This window comes from Peromyscus eremicus, chromosome 9 (assembly GCF_949786415.1).
Source record: "Peromyscus eremicus chromosome 9, PerEre_H2_v1, whole genome shotgun sequence".
Lineage (NCBI taxonomy): Eukaryota > Metazoa > Chordata > Mammalia > Rodentia > Cricetidae > Peromyscus > Peromyscus eremicus.
The window spans coordinates 1,862,877-1,882,604 of record NC_081425.1 but is presented as its reverse complement, the minus strand read 5'-3'; the positions used below and the strand labels follow the sequence as shown (position 1 = coordinate 1,882,604).

General features: G+C 42.2%; 1 protein-coding gene across 3 annotated transcripts in view; it reads left to right on the top strand.

Annotated features, from left to right (window-relative positions):
- The window catches only part of Pcca (propionyl-CoA carboxylase subunit alpha), a 378,979-nt gene that overhangs the window by 349,999 nt on the left and 9,252 nt on the right, over window positions 1-19,728 (top strand). For 2 of the 3 annotated variants that reach the window (XM_059273166.1, XM_059273165.1), the window contains one exon: window positions 16,322-16,462. In XM_059273166.1, coding sequence (XP_059129149.1) covers window positions 16,322-16,462 — 141 coding nt within the window. Of the gene's footprint in view, window positions 1-14,324; window positions 14,484-16,321; window positions 16,463-19,728 lie in introns of those variants that run through there. The other variant, XR_009381162.1, reaches the window with a different exon arrangement.

The following is a 19,728-nucleotide window of genomic DNA, read 5'->3' as shown; positions in this document are numbered from 1 at the left end:
GTTTACAACCTACCTGCCCTTTGTCACTTCTAGGGATGCGGATGTGTATAGATTAGTCAAGGAAAAAGACCTATTTTTCTGTTTTCATTCACAAATACTGCTTGTGTTCTATGAACCAAGAATATGGTCCCTTCCCTTACAGGTTATTATTGTTTAACAGACATATCACCTCTCTCTCTCTCTGATGGGATTTAGTATATTTGTCATGTGCCATCCTCATTTTTCCATTTCCATACCTTACCCAGCAGGCAGGAGTCTGTTTTCTGTCTCTGGATTTCCTGCTCTAGCTGTTTCAAATACATTAAATCACATTCTCTGTGACTTCTTCCTGGCTTCTTTCACATTTTTCTTATGGCCAAATAGTCTTCCAACATAGACAACTGCATTCTTCTTGTTGTTTTGTTTTTGAGACATGGTTTCTCTGTGTAGTCCTGGCTTGCTTGATCTGTAGACCAAGCTGACCTTGAACTCAAAGATCTGTCTGCCTCCATTTCCTGAGTGCTGGGATTAAAGGTGTGCACCACCATACATACTCCTATGCCTGACCCAAAAACACATTCTTAATGCTTAAGATTAGATCTTCTCTATCAAGGTATTTTAGTGATAGTTGTTGGTTTCCGGGTTTGTGGATAGTTTATGATTCTTCTCTGTAATGTTGATGTATGTTTTGTTGCTGTGTTAAAAGACCATGACCAAAAGTGACTAATGTAAGAGTCCATGATAGCGGGGAAGGGTGGCATCAGGTAGTTGGAATAGGAAGCTAAGAGAGCACATCTTTATCCACACACAGGAAGCAGAGTGCAAACTGGAAGTGGGGCAAAGGTATAAATCCTCAAAGCCCACCCCCAGCCTCATACTTCCTCCAGCAAGGCTCCCATCCTAAAAGTTCCATAGCCTCCCCAAACAGTACCACCACTGAGGACCACATGTTCAAATACATGTACCTAAGGGGGGCATTTCTCATTCAGATCACCACAGCACACTTCCTTACAGTGTATAAAAGTGTATTCTGTCTACCTCTGCCTTAATGAAATCTTTTAACAAAGCATTCAGTCTCTGGTTAAGAGCTTGTCCATGACTGGAGAGGAGCTTTCCATAACCAGAACAGCATTGGTGGCAGTTCATGTCATGTAACTATGAGTGGTCTGTGGTGATATTTAGAGGCTTCTTACCTAGCCATAAAGTTCTAGGTGTGTACTCAATGCATAGGACACTGCTTCACCAGATGTAAACCTCAGCAGCCTATGTAGCTCCAAAGAGACTTAGAAAAGGATTCCCATTAGTTTGCATCTGTGTTCATATAGATGCTGTAATGAAGCTATCCTTTAACTCAGGTGTTTGGCATAGAGAAAAACTTATTCACTGGTCTTTGTATAGTGTGTGTGTGTGTGTGTGTGTGTGTGTGTGTGTGTGTGTGTGTGTAAGATATTAATGAACTATTTGTAGTACTGTTGCTGATGATTTTCATTGTTGGCAGATCAGCCCTTCCTGTTCCTTCTGTTGCTTTTTCTAGACCACATAGCTTCATCTCTTCATCATCCTCTTTGCAGTCATTATGGACCTCAGTGTTTGGTAGGGTAATCAGCCTGTTGGATGCCTGAAGAAAGGTTTGATGTACTGTTTCAGTGAAGCTAGCTCTAGGCTTTTATGTCACTCCTTCATGCTAAAGAGCATGTGTTTCCAGTTGCTCTAAGATGAACAAGGCACACTGCAGGAGGCACATTTGTCCCATCGTGTCTAGTGACACAAACAAGACAAAAAACATATATGGACTTTGTCATTCTTCTTAATATAAACAAATCTTATATATATTTGACCTCGAAAATGGCTTTTTTTTTTTTTTCAGGGCTGGGGATTTGATAGCTCAGTGGTAGAGGCCCTGGGTTTGGGCCGCAGTGTTTGGGGAAGAGGCTCTCTCACAGAAGATAGTTTTCTAAAAAACACAGAAGAGCAAAGGAAAAACAACTGTTTCTGATTCAGGTTGCCTGAGACTTTTCCATGAGGACAAGGAATTGATTGTCTGCAAACCAATACATTAGTACAGACTTTGGAAAAACAAAGTCATGCTTCTTTTAGGGAGGAGAAATAACAGATTCTCATCCCACACCCCCCACATCCCTCAAGACAAACAGTATTTGAAATCTACTCTTAAAATCTTATTCTATCCCTCAATTCAACTGAAGTCAGACAGCAGGTCAGAAAAGAGTCCCACCATTCAGGGAAGAAGCAGAAAAGATGTTGCCCTAATACACCCCAGACATGGATGACAATGAATGCCAGAGAAAATGTGGTAAAATAGGAATTTTCATCCCTTGGTTATGAGAATAAAAATACCATGTAGCCACACACCCTCACAAACCTGTGCTTCATTCTGCTTTCTTCTGAGCCTTCTTCAGAATTAGGTAATTAGTCTGAAATGGATGCAGTTGTGAGACTGAATATTGTTGTAAGATTGTAGAGAAGCAGAAATTCAGACTGGGACAGCCATCTATCAGGGCAATGCTGATCTAGTCCTCACATATAAGTATCCCTTGTTGAGACCAGGATTCTCCTTTTGGATGTGCTTATATTTCTTTAATATTAAAGTTCCTTTTGAACTGAATTAGTTTGTGTCAGATTCCAAAGAGACAAGTATTACTCAGTACCTGTGGCTCCTCCCAGCCTTCTCATCCCACTCCCTGCCCTAAACCTCTCCAGCCCAGTGGCTGGGCTTCACTTCCCTTTCCTTTCCCCAGTTTCTGATCCTATATAAACAAGCCTTTTGTGTAGCTAGAGTTTTCCTGCCTGGCCCACAGTCAGGACAAATCTCTAACACCCGCCAGTCCCACAGCCACTCAGACCCGACCAAGTAAGCACAGAAACTTATATTGGTTACAAACTGTATGGCCGTGGCAGGCTTCTTGCTAACTGTTGTTACAGCTTAAATTAATCCATTTCCATTTATCTATACCTTGTCACATGGCTCATGGCTTACCGGCATCTTCACATGTTGTTTGTCATCGTGGCGGCTGGCAGTGTCTCTCTGACTCAGCCTTCCACTTCCCAGCTTTATTCTCCTCCTTGTCCCGCCTACACTTCCTGCCTAGCCAATGGCCAATCAGTGTTTTATTTATTGACTAATCAGCAACACATTTGCCATACAGACCATCCCACAGCACTCCCCCCCCCTTTTTTTTTTTTTTTCAAAAGGAAGGTTTTAACCTTAACAAAGTAAAATTACATATAATTTGGGAATTTGGGCATAGCTTCTCTTACTACTTCCTGCTGGAGGGGGGCGCTGTATCTTATGGGGGACACAAAGAAAATTTTAGGATTATGGAATAGTCCATGAGGCTGTATTGTCTGAGCCAGTTGCCTTGAATCCAATCTGAACGTTAGATTATCTGGGCCATGGTGTCATCGGAGACCTTTCAGGGGGTCTTGGCTGGTCAAACCTGATGTATCTTAATCTGGAACAAATCCATAGCCTTTGCCTTTCTGTGAGAACAAAAGCAGAGTCTCCTTTCCAAAGCAACATATCCTTATATCCAAATTTTGAAGTCAAGGTACCTTTAAAATATACATTTTGGCATAACTCAACAGCTTTTACAATCAAATGTTTTTCTGCAGTTAAAAATCCCAAAGACAACACAATCCAGATTCTCTGTGTAATATTCATCTTTATGTGGCTTATATTTTTTATATTAATTTTACTGTCTCTTTAAAGACTTTATTTTTTAAAACTATATATTTGTTTATATAACTGTATATATCACCTTTTTTGTCTCTTTCAAGCCTACATATCTTTTACACACATTGTAAACTATTACATCTGAATCTGTCTTATTGTGAATCTATTGCTTTAAACTGCAGCAGCTGTGGCTGCTGGCTTCGCCCACCTCAGCTTCCCAGCATGGCTACGTTTACCACCAGCTCTGGGAGCTATCGTGGGTCTGTGCTTTTATCCAAGCAGCGTGTAGCCCAAAAACCTCTTTTTTTGTTTTGTACCTGCAAAGGCTAAATCCACCATGCAGCTTAATGTGCCACTTGCAGAGGCCTCATTCCCGCCATACTGCAGGTCGAGCGGGCACGCTAGGAACCCACCAGTAGCTCAAACCTGTAGCTGCCGCTCATTTCAGAGAGACAATTAGGAAGCTGTTTTTAGCTCCGTTTTGGAATCTTTTTTCTCAGTTTTTAGGTGGAAACTCTTGCCACCACGTTGGACGCCATTTGTAGCTAGAGTTTTCCTGCCTGGCCCACAGTCAGGACAAATCTCTCTCACCTGCCAGTCCCACAGCCGCTCAGACCCGACCAAGTAAACACAGAGACTTATATTGGTTACAAACTGTATGGCTGTGGCAGGCTTCTTGCTAACTGTTCTTACAGCTTAAATTAATCCATTTCCATTAATCTATACCTTGCCACATGGCTCGTGGCTTTCCAGCATCTTCACATGCTGTTCGTCATCTTGGCGCCTGGCAGTGTCTCTCTGACTCAGCCTTCTACTTCCCAGCTTTATTCTCCTCCTTGTCCCGCCTACACTTCCTGCCTAGCCAATGGCCAATCAGTGTTTTATTTATTGACTAATCAGCAACACATTTGCCATACAGACCATCCCACAGCACTTTTGGGCCACATCCTGCCTTGACCTCTTGGCCCTTGGCCTCTCTCTTGGTCCACTTGTCTTCTCTTATTTCTCCCTCTCTCGCTACCCCTACCCATGGCCAGGTTCAGTCTGGACCGTTCCAGGTGCCTCTGCCTGTATTGTCCCTCATATCTATAGTAAAAACCTCTTTAATCATACCTAGGAGGGGTCGTGTCCTAATTTTCATTTAATTTGTATTATAGTGGTCATTCATTTGAAGTTATCATGCTGACCTTTCTAGGACTTTTTTGTTGTTTGTTTTCTAATTTACCTTCCTCATAGTTTTAAATAAACCAGTCACCCCAGTTGCCTATATAGTCAATAGTTCTGGCTTCTTTCAGCTCACTTGAAATCTGCAAACAGTTGGAGAACCTGGTTTCCCCGAGCACATTTTGACCACAGTGCTTTCTTCATTCAGGCTACTCCTAGATTAAGAACCTCCAGGCTATATGCACAGGTTTCCTTCCCTAATCTCACCCTTTTAATGGTTGTCTTCTGACTCAGGGACAGCAACATGAAGGTCACAGAAACATTAATAAGATGCTAACTATATACACCAAACACTCCCAAAGCTCTGAGACCTCACATGGGCAAGACTGAATTCAGGCCTGCTGGCCTGGTGGTGCCAGTTTATAATCCCAGTTACCTGGGAGAGGTTGAGGAAGAAGAGTGGAAAGTTCAAGGCCAACTTGGACAACTTAAAAAGACCTTCTTTAAATATAAAATGTAAAGAGGGCTAAGGGCACAGCTCAGTGGTAGAGCTTGGTATGTCAGAGGGGACTGCTCTGCTGGGGTACCTATCTGCTCAGTTTCTTGTGACAAGAGAGGCTTCATTGAACTGAGCATGGTTGGTTCCCAGGCTTTACCCACCATGTGCTTTCAACATAGGCTCAGGACTGTAGCTGCAAGGGGCATGGCCCTTACTGACTTATATGCCTTATTCATGGGCTTCCATAGCTTTATTTTACTTTACCTATAAAAGAGTTAGATTTGATTGGACAGCTGTTACTTATAGATGAGTATAGAGGGAAGCAGTCCTAACCTCTGTGACTAAATTAGTTACTTCGGGCATTTGCGACGCTCTAGGTTCTGGAAGCAACTAAGTGATGACAGTTTATAAAGTTATAGAAGTTTATGCTGGTTGGTATTAATATTAGGCTATGAGATAAAAAGTTTCCTCTGAGAGCAAAGGGTGGGGTAAAAAGAAATTTTTGTTATGCCATTGCAGTCAGACTGTTGTGGACATTAACAAAAGATCCAAAATTAAGAAAGGAAAGAAGGTGTGTTGGCACACGCCTTTATCCCAGCACTCCTGGAGCAAAGGCAGGAGGATCACCTCAAGTTTGAGGCCAGCCTGGGCCACATAGTGAGATACTGTCTAAGAGGATAAAAAAGTGAGGGAAGGAAGGCTAGGAAAAGGCACAGTGTGTAAAGTGGAGCCTGGAGTTTCAGGGCAGCCTTGACAGAGGTGGCAAAGTTGAAGTGAAACAGACCAGAGTCTCAAAGTAGATTGTTCATCAAAGAATTCCCTTGATCTTCAGGACAACGTTGTGAATTAGGCACCGCAAGGACCCACAGTTTGTGAGTCAAGATCTAGAGACACACCAAGTTTCAGATTCCAGAGCTTCTAAGCTGTGGAGTTAGAAGTTGAAACTCAGTAGCTATGCTGAAGACCCCAGACAGGGTGTCATTGTTCCCACTACCTCCTAACCCAGGGCGCTTTAGGAGGGCTGAATGTAAAACCTGCTCCCAGTGGTTCTGTTTGTGGTAGTACCCATTTGTATTGATATTGTAGCTTTGCAGACTGCCTTTTCTGACTAGCCAGGTTATGGAGTTTGAGGCCAGGAGCCATGTTTCCATATGTATACTCTCACCATGTCCAGATATGTTTATTAAGTAGCTTTAAGTGAATAGATCATTTAAGACTGTTCCTTAAGTTCATCATGTATCTATTTAGGGGTCTGAGGACCATAGAGCCCCACACAACCCCATCTAGAAGTTCTTGCTGTCATAGAATCCTATTTTATAATTTTTATTTTAGACCTTTTTTTAGAAGTTATATGTAGTATTTGAAGAATTTAGTCTTCTTTTGTTTATAAACTGCAAGCCACAGAGCAAGTACTAAAATTAGTATCTGTGAGTTGCTGCCATATACAGTATGCACAATTCTGCTTTGTCTCATTCTGGGTAATCAGATGTTTGGACAACAGACCGGAAAGAATACTTGATGCATAGTTGTTCCTGGGCACTTGCTGGGTGCTTTGCAAATCCTTGTCAGTTTAATCCCTGACTGTCATACAAGATGTTTATTATCGTGGGGCTGGAAAGATGGCATAACAGTTAAGAGTATGTGATACTTTTGCAGAGGACCCAGGTTCAGATCTCAACTCTTATGTCAGATGGCCCACAACTGCCTGTAACTGCAGCTCCAGGAGATCTGATACCTTCTTGTAGCTCCTGTGAGCACCCCCCCCCCCACATACACACATAGATAGTCTTTTTTAAAAGATGTATAATTTTTATCTAAGAGATAATTTTTTTTTGTCTGAGAAATTAGATTATTTGGCCAAAAAGTTAACATCTTAAAACAACTATTTATAAGGCAATCTTATGCAGCTTTACTATATAGCCAAACTGGCTTTGAACTCCTCAACCTTCTGCCTCCACCTCCCCAGTGCTGGGATTATAGATGTGTACCACAATCTCTAGCTAAAGGTAACATCTTTTACAGATCTTCAATTCAGGTTTATGGGCTTCTAAGGATAAAGATTCACTTGCTGCTATTTGTAGTATAGGGCTGCATCTCCTTTTTTGTCCATATTAGGCTTTGCAGGTCTTATGTACCTTTAGCATTGTATGTGTATAATATATACCATAAGGAATGCCAGCAGCCTGTCTCATAACCCAGGCTGAGCTTGTAAGATATGTTACATTGTGAACTGTTCAGCAATTCCCTGACAGAGATCATTCCTGGTACTTTGGACTGTTGTGTGAAGGCTTGTTGGGTTATGTCTTGGTTTGATTTTTTTTTAGCCAACAGTACTACACAATCACAGTCATCTCTGGCTTTGTTTACTTTGCCTTTAAGCATGCTAGTTTTGTGATTTCTGGCCAACATAAGCCAACATTTTGTCCTATTTGATTCTGAATTTCTTCAATGAATTCATAATTGTGAAAACTTTTTATTATTTAAACTATCTACACGCAGGCCAGAGTGCTGTTGAAGAAGCCCAGCATTGGCACGCTTCCCAGCCTCTGGTGTTGTAGCTCTGGACTGAAGAACTGAGGAGGAAGGCCAGGCTCCCCATCTGCTTTCCCCAGAGTCCATTTGTTCCACATCCTGTGACAGCAGTACTTTCACTTGAGATGAGCAAAGAATTCAAATGGAAGAGAAAGTAAAGAGAGGGGTGGGAACCATAGCAAAATGGTATGCTTCCCTACCTATGTGCCTATTTACATAATTGTGTTGTTATAACATTTCCTGTACTTTCCTGTAAGTTGATGCTGCCCTAATTACAGATTTTAAAGAGAACACTTCATTGTACCCCAAATTACAGAGTGCTTTAAAAAGGTACCTTCTTACTGGCTTACCAACTACCTTATAAACTCGTAATTACATAAAACAATTCAGGGTGCAGAATGGAAACAGCTTGTACCTTTAACAGATGTTAGTATTGTTACATAATTGAGTACAGGGCTTTCAAAGATCTATAATATTTTTCTTGTATAAAAAGAAAACCCCAGCTCATTATAGTCATAATGTGTCACATAGACTCCTGATCAAACAGAAGGCACATACCCTGCCTTGGGATCCTGTGCACTGTAAGCAGACTTGCCTTTATGGACATGAAAGTGCCACTTATTTTAGCAAATTGCTTTTGTGGCCTGTGCACCTACTTGTTAGACAGCCTATGGGAGCCTGGACCCCTTTATCCTCTGTGCACCTGCATGTGAGGCTCCTTAGTACTGCATGCTGGGGGGGGGGGGGGGTCTCTGTCCTCAGCAGACTGGTGCCCTTGGAGGCCTGCTAAGGACTCCTCTGTGTTCCTCCTCCCATCAGAGGGCTCTCAGTGAGCCTGAGAAGCCTGGGCATGGGGTGAGCTCTCTGGACAGAGGCTCTTTTCCTTTCCCACTTTGTATGTGAAGACAGTGAGTGACTCCAGGGGCACAGCCAAGGAGTAAGGGCCCTGTTGGTGAGAGTGGTGCTGGATCTAAGGTTTAATTATCAGTGTGCTTTTTCAGCACAGTTGTTAAGGGAGAAAGTTGTTTACTTTAGGACAGTAGAAGTAGATGGAAGCTTGTGATTACAAAAACAAAACAGAAAAGACTTGGGTTTTGTGTTGTGGATGGACATCTCCAAACTGGTCTCTCCAGAGCGATTATCTTTCTACCTCAGACCAGAGATACATCCAAACTGCCAGCCACTCATTCCCTATGTACTGTGTGTGTGTGTGTGTGTGTGTGTGTGTGTGTGTGTGTGTGTGTGTTCACATGCACCCTGGCCTGTGAAGCAGGAGGTCAGAGGACAACCTGAGGAAGTTGGTTCTCTCCTTTTACTGTGTAGGTCCCAGGGATTGAACACAGGTTGTCAGGACTGATTACAGCCCCTTCGGCCTCTGAGCTGTCTCACCAGACCAAGCTGGTCATGTTACCTTAAAGACAGCTAGGGAAGCCACACCCTTTTAGGAAGAATTTTGAAAAATGAGTCTCATGTGGGTTTTGTTTTGTTTTGTTTTGTTAGAATTTTTCTTCTTGCCTCTATTTTTGTAATTTTTTTCTCCAAAGAGACAAGATTATTGTTCACTGCCTTTGTGATTTCTTGTGGCACATTCATGGGTCCTGTTAAAGGCTGAAGTTCAGGCCTGGGTTTGTAGCTCAGTGGTAAAGCATGTACCTAGTATATATAAAGCCCTGAATTTAATCCATAGCAGCAAGCAAGCAAACAAACAAAATAAAAGGAGGGGGGAAAGACACAAAAAACCCAAAATAAAAAGAAACTGGAGTTTGGAAGCCACCTGAAGAATAAAACCCTGAATATAGACTGCCCAGTGTCTGCCAGTGGAAAGCCATCCATTATGTGACAGCACAGTGCTGTGATCAGCTTATGTCACTGAATAGCTAGGCACGGAGTGATTTTTTTTTTCTAGCAGTGCTAACTCCTGTTTTTCAGTGAGAGGGAACAAGCGTTGAGTCAGAAACCACGTTTTTCCTGTTCATACCAGTATCACTGAATGGGTGAGAGAAGTGGGCAGTCCCAAGCGCTGCTCCAGGACACTTAGCTCAGTTCCAGCAGTGATGGAGAGGCCCTGTTAGGATGGGATGGTTTCGTTTGTTTAAGAGAGGATCTCTATGTAGATCAGGTTAGCCCAGGCTTGCCTAGAACTTGCAGTCCCCTGCCTCTGCCACCCCAATGCTGTGTTTACAAGCCTGTGCTACTATGCCTCACTAGTTTCCTTATCTTTTAAGATTTTTGTCTCCCGTGGCTTCAGAGATCAAACCCAGGGCCCTCTCTGGATGCCAGGTAGACAAATGCTGTGCTATTGGGCTACATTTCCATCCCTATTTTGGTAAATTTTTTTTTGTTCTGTTGCACAGGACCTTGATGTTTCCTTGTAGGCTTTTGTCAATTATTACAGTGTGCCAAACCTTAAACTATTGAACTTGACCTTACAGTGCAGGTGTTGTAGTTCTAGACAGATATATAGGGCTTCTCAACCATGACAGGTAGTAATGGTAGCTGCTGGCAAAGCAGCTCTGGTTATTCCTCCAGGTTTTAGGTGTGATAACTTGAGCCAGCTGCCCCAGTTCCTTGGGACATCTCTTGATTGTCTTGCAAGTTAAGGCAATATTTGTGTTCCAGGAGGTTACATTTTATACAGTGTTTCTGAATTGTGCTTTTCTGAGACATGTCAACTGTCAGTGTGAAGCAGGGACATTGGACTACTAACTGACTGATCCCTACGTTTGCTCGCTGTGTAAAATTGTGTTATAACAGTGCTAATTACTAAGCAGCTGAATTGTGAAAAAGTGCACAGCAGTAATTTGCACCTTAAAAAAGTGAAAACACACACAGGGCGCATGCTTGATTTATGAACTTCCCAAGATCATGTGTAGTTGTATCTCACTCATGGCTTGACTCTTGTTCAGTGTTTGGTTTCTGTGTTTGTACTTTCTAGAATCTAGCAAGAGCTGCTACAGGGCAAATGAGAGCAGGACAATTAAACAAGGAAGAACATTTGGAGACAAAAGACTGGTGCTCTGAGATCAGTATTGCTTTTATTTATTTGTTTTGCTGGTTTTAGAACAGAAAAAAATCTCCTTTGAGGTTCTTTCCTACGATGTGGAATTGTGACCTGGGATGGCCAGATTCCAGGGTTCTAGGGCCCTAGTTACTGCATCAGTGGCAGACTCTGTTCTGTTTGAGTCATACCGAGTGAAAGTGTCTGTGTAATTAGCCTGACAGATCTAAACCAGTATAGATTTCTTTTCCTCCTAACACTGAGAAGAACTTCAGGCCCTCAGAAAACTTGTGTTTTGCCTTGTAGGTGGGTCAGAAACATATGCATCAAGTAATTTATAAGGGTTGCCCCTTAACCCATGAGTCACAGCCCAGATAAGATGTTCTCGCTATTTGAAACCACACATTCCAATATTTATAAATGTGTTTTTAGATTAATTTAACCTACCCATTATTTGACAGGCAGAACTTATAAAAGAAATTTGTTTGTAAAAAGGAAAGTTAATTTTTTTCTTCTTCTTCTTGCCTACTGCTGTATTTAAAGGATTCCTGCTCAGGGGTAGAAAGCAGAGGTTTCAAAGGAACCTTGTCTCCATATGGTTTTCCTCGATAATCCCTTATCCTCCATCTTCAGCTCTCATTCCTTTGCTTTCTTGCCTGTGGCTACATTTCTATCTCTGCATCAATTAGCACAGTGATTTATACAACAAGCAAGCAGTTTAGAGGTAATGGTACACAATTAACATCTCATTCCACCATAAAGGGTATGCTAAACACCCCAGTCATTGCTTTCTCTGCCTGGAATTGAAATAAGTGTTTGTCCTAATTCATAAGCTATCTGATGTGAAGTGGGCCTGCTTTGTACTGCACTACACCATTAATCTAATTATAGATAGCTGCAAATGAAGTGCTGTCGGGGCTGGGAGATTGAAGAAAATAGCCTTTTGTCATTTAGCATGACTCTGTGAAGCAGGATCACACTTTACAGGGTAATGCTGCAAAATGGAAATCTCAGTAATATTGCTGCCTGTTGCATCTTCTCTAATTACTGCAGCGTTGTAAACACAACTGGGCGCTGATATAAATAGAGCTGTAGCTATGCTGTCATGTGGGTTGTAGGAGAAAGTCCTCCGAGTGCTGTTGGATTAAATGATGCATCCTGATTGACAGCTACCTTGAGACTGCACTGATGGAGTTGTCACAGCATTATGCTAACAGGCCAAGCCACCACTGCAGCTGCATGAAGCCTGGCTGAGGCCGAGGCTGGCCTGGCACTGGCCTGGCGCTTTAACTGCAGCCTGTCCTTCCACCTTTGTTACGGGTTGAATCTCTAAGAGGCAGCCATCAGCTCCTATTCTGTGTGTTTTCTGGAAATTTCTCTTTCAAAAGATGAGCTAATGGGCTCTGTGTTCAAGTAGAGAAGAGGGTACAGTCCATGGTTGGCAACCTTGCTTTTCCTCTTGTTATCTGTGTGCTTGTTCTACTAAGAACTAGGGAAAGGAACACAGGTGACTTCCAATTCCACTGTGTGGCTTATGGTTTCCCCTGCCTTTCTGAAGAACTGGAGTTTTGGAAAGACAGTCCTCATTTCTGTCACTTCTAAACACTAATGATGATTTTCCTCTGGCTGAGGTAGGGAAGGAGTTCTTTAGGGAACAGTGAGCCTGTTCACTCACACTAGGCGAATGAAGATGTGGCTTAAAGACAGAGACTAAGGGGGTGGTGGGGTTAGGGAGTGTAAAACTTTGAATAGAAGGACAGTCTTTAACGAAAATGTGCCTGCCACCATACTCGGGAGCATGACTGGGGATGTACAGTTTTTGGCCAATGCTTCATAACTTTGAGGCTTCCAGATAACTCAGAGAAAGGGTTGTTGGCCCTTGATTCCACATTAACTGAGATGGCCAATAGCTGACATGAAAAAAAGATAGATCAACTGTGTAGATCTTAATTGGCATTGGAGGAAAATGAGTTAGAAAGGGAAATTGAAGCTGAGCCCTCCTTCAAGAGAAATCCCACAGGCTCTGAAATTGCAACTTAAGGACATGTAAAGCAGATTGAACTTCACCTTGCAAAGGGTCACACTCTTTAATCCTGCCAACACTGGTATGTGGCTTGTAAAGTCATCAGTGGGTTGTAGAGAGGCCTTGAAAAGACATTCACGGGCTTTAAACTCGACTAGGGAGCCTCATGTACAAATACAGAGTCCGTCAGGTTGGAGCTGCTCACACAGGAGTGGGTCTCTGCCCAGAGGTGCTGGATTGAGGCGTGTTCTCCGACAGGTGGGTAGCCCAGTTACAGAATGCAGTGGTCAGCTGAGCACGCCCTTCTGGAAGACGCTGCCCGTTCCCACTCCTGCTCTCTTCTCCCACAGCCCCGTCTTTTGTCTTTGTTACTGGGTTCCATGTTGGTCCCAGTGCCTCACTCTGCACTGCCCACTGCTTGCAGTGTTCAGACTGTGCCGTTGGTATTTTTCATTGATTCTTCTTCCTGTTAAACTTTTGGATGGCATTTTCTTGTTGGGCATGGTTTGACATTATAGACACCCTAAAATGGATTTGTTTGGAGACCTGGCTAGGAGTGGTTTTACATAATTGGCTTAAACACCTTCCCTGACTGTCATACTTAGGCTAAGAAGCCCATCCAGACAGCACCTGTTCTCAAATTTACCTGGTGGGGTGTTTTTTTTTAAACTTTCCATTAGTATGGCAATGGTTTAGAGACAGTTTCCTAAAGCCAGTAGAGGGGACTGAGTCTACTACTCCTGAGTCCAGCCTGACCAACCTCCACAGGACCTCCTCATGGCTCCCTGGTTCTTCTCGACCCACACAGGTTGAAAACCTACCATTCTCTGTTAGCAACTAGCCTTGGAAACATCAATAGTATGCTTTGCCTGAACACACACACACACACACACACACACACACACACACACACACACACACACACACACCCCTGAACTCTACATAGACATTTTGCAATCTCTGGAAACATTTAAGTGTCCATCATATAAGCAGACTTGTCCTCTGCTATTGCTAGAAAGATCTTTCCTGAAACCTCGGCTAGTTTAAACTGCCATCTCTCCCCTAGAGAAAACAAGGAGTCCCAGTCCAAACGATAAGCTCTGAAAACCCTAGTGCTACTCTGCAATGCCTCCTTTTCTGGAGAATGTACTAGAAAGCCTCTATAGTTGTCACCAGGATGTCTACTTGGATGGGCCCATATGTATTTACCTATTTGGCCTGTTCTGACTTTGGCTCCATGAACAACTGCAGGCAGGGCTGACAAGAGGCTGTTTTAAGATGGTCTGTGATGTTCAAGACAACATCAAAGGTAAGATTAGGAGGAGTGGCTTCTCTCTCCTCTTTTCTAAGTCAGCTATGTTCAACAAGACCTCTCCTGAGGCATTTACTCTTGTTATTTTTCTCTTGTGATTACAATAAGTCATTTATCCCCAAACAGATTTAAGAACAATAAACAAATACAAAAGGAAAGGAACATCTCATCAGTAACAAAGGCTGTGTCTGAAGCACCGAGTTTGGGCTCTTTTACATCTCTTTCCAAGCAAAGCAGAGGCCCTACAGAGAAAGGAATTCAGAAGATATGAAAGTTACGAAAATAGTAAGGGGCCATTTTGTGTCAGGATCTGACACAAACACTTTCTGAGAATTGTTGCAGAGGACGGTCTTAGCACTTGGTTTGCATGGAGGTTATTTGTGATAGCTGAATTATTAGTTTGTAAGCCTATTTGCTGTAGTGAAAAGCTGTAAAATTGTATTCTTAGTATGTACTTTTCCTAAATTCAAGGGTCACATTTTGAAATCAAATTATAAAGAAAAAGGGGGGAGGACAGATCTGTATGCTTCACTGAAAACTCACCCCCAAGGTGGAATGCCAGCTGGTTACATAGCAGTGCCTCCCCCGGTGATGCCAGCTAGAAAGGGAACCTGCCTGGTGCCTTGTGTGCCTCTAGTGGTGCTGGATTTTCTTTTCCAAGGCAGATAGAGCACAGATACTAAAACTGTGCAATTTGGCCCAATTATGTCCCCTTCTCAAGGATTTAATGAGACACTGGGAAGTACAATTCATGGGTGATAAGTAGTTCCTCTGCCCAGAATGTTTGTTAGACTGACAGCAGCATGCTTTTTCCCTTGCCACTTATGACTCAGATGAATTTTAATAGGAGCAAAAAGCTTTTATTTGTGCTGTAATTTCACTTAAGAATCATATCCTTCAGAAACTGGCAGACACATCTATGTCTTGATTGCAAAACACACGTTCAGGAGTAAAGAAACATGCAGAAGATGTTATTATTCAACCTGTCACAGTGTCGCTTGGAACCTAGGCCATCAAAGCTCTTCTGTGGGGCCTCCCCCCACCCGCTTTAAATAGGCCCTGTAAAGAGCCACTTGGAGATTGCCACTGTCCCCATGCAGAATCAAAGTGGGAATCAGATTCTGCCTTAGCCTCCCTGCTAGCACGATGCCCACAGGAGGCTTTGAGTTACAGCAGCCTTCCTCCAACAAAATGGAGCTGCCCAGTGGGTGCTGCTTCTGGCTTACCCGGAGAGACTGGATCTGGTGGGAACCAGAAACCTGGCACTGGCTCCAATTCCCCACTTCAAAGCATTTTTTTGTGAGCAAATTTTGGTTCATATATTTATCTACATTTATCTGGGATGTTTCCTGTCCAGTAGGAATTGTCTTTACTAGAAGTGTTATGATTGCCTGAACCCATTGGCCCTCCACCTTTGTGAGCCACCTACATAAAGATGCCATGAAAACTGCTGTGCATGGCATTTTCTGTGTTTTAAAAATCTCGATAGCATCGAGTCTCAACCCAGAAGATATTCTTATATCTTGTCTTTCTTCTGTCATATCAGAAAAGGCTACATGATAATGTGCCTAAAAAGAAAAACATTTCTGATGTGACTACATTTTATGTCACTGAGAAATATTTGAATGTTGCAGACTTTTCTTTTCTCAAAATGAAGACTGAAGCCTTTGTCTCAATTTATTGATCTACCCAGTGTGGCTGCTCTAGAGGCATGGGAGGTTTGTGACAGCAATTTGCTGCCATCTACTGGTATGCACACAGCGTCACTGCCTTTATCCCTGAGGCTGCTGGACTCACAGGATTTGACTTCCTCTGCTTTGTGTGCAGTGGAGTGTTCCTCAAGCGAAACTCTTGCTGTTTTCTTTATAAAGTTCTGAGATGGTTTTCTTAAAGATCCACGATGCTTTTTTATATATCATTAATTAATAACTTGTAGTTTCTTTTGTAAAAAAAAACCTGGCTCAATATGCTCCAGAGATAAATGATGTTGTATGCAGGGTTTTAGAATGTTTGACTTAAAGGATATTATTGTAACTTTAATTTAAAGATAAAACCAGACTTTAAAGTGCTGTTTTGGAAGTTAAGTTCATCATTTAACTTCCTTTATGCTTTTCTCTTTCAAGTACAAAGTGCACATTTTAACCAAACTTGCAGCAGAACTGAACAAATTCATGCTTGAAAAAGTAACCGAGGACACAAGCAGCATTCTGCGCTCCCCGATGCCTGGAGTGGTGGTGGCCGTTTCTGTCAAGCCTGGAGACATGGTAAGAGCATTTCTGTCTGAGGGACATGTTGGGTTCAGACTTTCCCTACAGAATAATGGCAAATACAGTGCCCTCTGTAGCCTCTCCTAAACCGTGGGATGCTATGGACAGTAGGTTATGCATTCACTCTGTCTACCTGCTTCACATCTGAGTTGTGTTGGTGACAGTACCTCTGAGAACCTCCTCCCAAGTGGTGTGGGAGTGGAATAGAAATGATGGCAGACATTCTTTCTCAAATTAGGGGTTTACAGAATCATTTAAATTGCTACTTATCCCCCAGCCCTCTGTATAGGAAGCATCCTTGAGGAATTCATTTGCCCAGCCTCATAACTTGCTGTGAACAAATGTGTAGGATGCATACATTTTCTTAAAAATCAGCAGCTTAGCAGCAAAAGTAAAAAAAAAAAAAATGATTTAAGATGCAACTGGGAGATTTTGAGAGGCCCTTAAGTCCTTGTGTTTTTACTTCTGTGTAGGAAAATAACAGCCACATGAGGTAGACTTTCACGGGCTCTATGCTGATTTTAGTTTTTATCTTGAGTGAACCCATTGGAATTTACCTAATTTTCTGTAATGATCATGTTAAGATGGCACCTGATTTTTTTTATTAATACAGATAAAGTACCATGTTAATATTGAGAAAAACCATGGAGTTGATATTAGCGTCTAGAAAGAGTAAAAACAATCAAGTTTGGTTGTTTCAAATGATTAGTCCCCAAATTAACATGAAGCTGGAAACTGACTTAAGGGCGGCTTCCCCTGGTGATGAAGGACTACCAGTTTTTGTAGAAAAGCACAAAGGGCCAGGCACCCTGCCTTGCTGCATTCACTTATAAGGCATGGATATTCCTAGAAGAACAGCCGATAAGGAGCTACCTGATACTAGTGTCAGGCTGTAGGAGAGGTGAGATGTGAAAGCTAGAAATTAACTGAGAGTTCTGGAGGTGTCTCCTTGTTTTCATACAGGGTTGGGATTGAAAGCAGGCTCTTCCTTGGTCTTGGATGTGATTGGCATTAACAATCACAAACTTTCACACTGCATTATCAGAGTAGTCAGTGAAATCTCTGTGTCAAAATGTGCAGGTTAGTGAACTAACTGTGAAGGTTTTTTGGTTCCCTCTACCCTGCAGGCTTTTCTTTCTTTCTTTGTTTGTTTGTTTTGTTTTTCTGGAAGCCACCCAGTCTATATACTGCCAGCCTGAGCTTGCCAGTCTTAATTGTGTGGCTTTAATTAGAAAATCACATTTGTGTTCCTCCACCCTCATAAGAAAGTGTTTACCTTCAGTCCTAGTTTTCTGACACCTGAGTCCAAGATGGGCAGAGGGGGGAGGGGGGGGGGTCAGCTCTGGCATTGGAGACTGCCATCCTGGCCTCCATTTGCCCACTTGTGACCGATTAGCTGGCAGTAAGTAGAGAGAGATCAAGCAAGGCAGTGCCAGGGCTGCCATCTTGCCTTTTGACATATGCCGTCTCCTGGCATCACTGCTGGCCTTCCTACTTTCCACTCTGTGGTCAGCAAGAGGGAACAGTCTGAAGCTAGTCTTGCTTCACAGGGAGCTATCGGATTAAAAGTACCCACCACCCATTCAGTGTGGGTATTACAGAATGGCTGCAGGATGTTTTCAGAGAATATGGCCTGCTGTATGTGCTCTTGAAGTTGGAATTCTTGGAGTTCACCTTCTTTACAAATGCTATGTCTGTGCGTGTACGTGGCTGGCCAGGTGTAACATACATGTCTTTTTATCCCTTTCTTTGGGTCCTCGATGAACTACAAAAAAAACCAATCATTTCTGTGTGTTTTCAGGAAAAATAACTAAGGCTAGGCAAGCACTCTTGTTTTTCTTTGCAGTTTTGTTCATAGTTTACTGATCTTTTAATAAGACTTTATAACAGAATAGTGGGTTTCTTTTGCAGAGGTATCATATGAAATTCTAAGTAACAAATTTCAGCTGCTTTTTAAAAACTAAACAATTTGAAGAGTGTTTTAAAACCTGAAAAAGAAGGATTTGGGTGGTTGTATAGAAGAGATAATACCTTCATAGGGCTTGCTATAGGAAAGTCTGAGAACTGCTTCATTTGAAATACTTCCCTTGCCCTAAACACTGGAGTTGAATTTTATTCAAAATACTCCCTTAGGATCCACACAGCAAGAGTTCCTAATGCTTCAATCTATTTAACATTAGATGCAGCAGCCAGTCACTTTCCACAAGATAATAGGGTGGGGTCTTCAATGTATGTAGAAGGGATGTAAGTTGCAAACAAATCATAAATTTAATTCAAGAGACAGCTAATAGAACGATTTTTCTATCTACCTTCTGGAAATATTTTTATAGTGACCATTATTTCCATTTTCTATTGATATAATGCTAATCATAGACTGTAATACTTCTTTTATAAAATGTTATGACTTGATATTTTTAAAAACTTTTTAACAAAAATATTTAAAGTTCCTTGAGCATGTTGGTGCACTACACGTCTGCCACAAGATAACGTTAGACTGTTGCTACACTTGCTGCATGGTATTTCCCTTTGTCCTTAAAGAATAAATAAAGCCCTTATGAGCATATTTGTTTCTTTAGCCTTTTGAAATAAGACAAAAAAAAAGCTAATAAAAAAAAACAGCCAACCCAAGATAAGATTTTTTTTAATATTGCTTTTAATTAAGATTCTTTCAAGCTATATTCAGATTCAGCACTCACCTAAAATCTGCATCAGAAAGAATTCCCCTTACTGCATCAGAAATTAGGGAGACACAACCCAGAAGACAGTTTTACATTTCTGACTTATGAGTTTTCAACATCAAGAGATACAACTGCGACGTAGTGCCCATTTCTGCTTTCTTGCTCCAAAGCCTGTTCACATTTGCAAGTCAGCCAATTATTATGGACCCAAGATGAGGCCACTCCACCTGGTCCCCAAACTGGCATTTAGCAGAAAGGCAGTTGGGGTTTGGGACTGTTGTTTTCTTGGACAATGCCTTGGGCAGAAAATGAAAGCAGTAATAATGTCACACAATTTCACCAGCCTTTTCTTTCTTCTATGTGCTGGGGGGGGGGGGGGGGAGTACCTCGGCAGAGGTGTGACCAGGAGACAGGACACACAGGTGCTCCACTGCAGAGCTTCAGTTGCAGCCTCCTGTTGTCTCCAAAGCTCGTGTAGTTGAGCCTGCAGCTAATCTTGGGGAAGGAGCACATGAACTTGGCAAGAGACTTCTTTTTCACTGCTCAAAGAACCAGCTTTGAAAACTCCAGAGCATTTAGTCATTC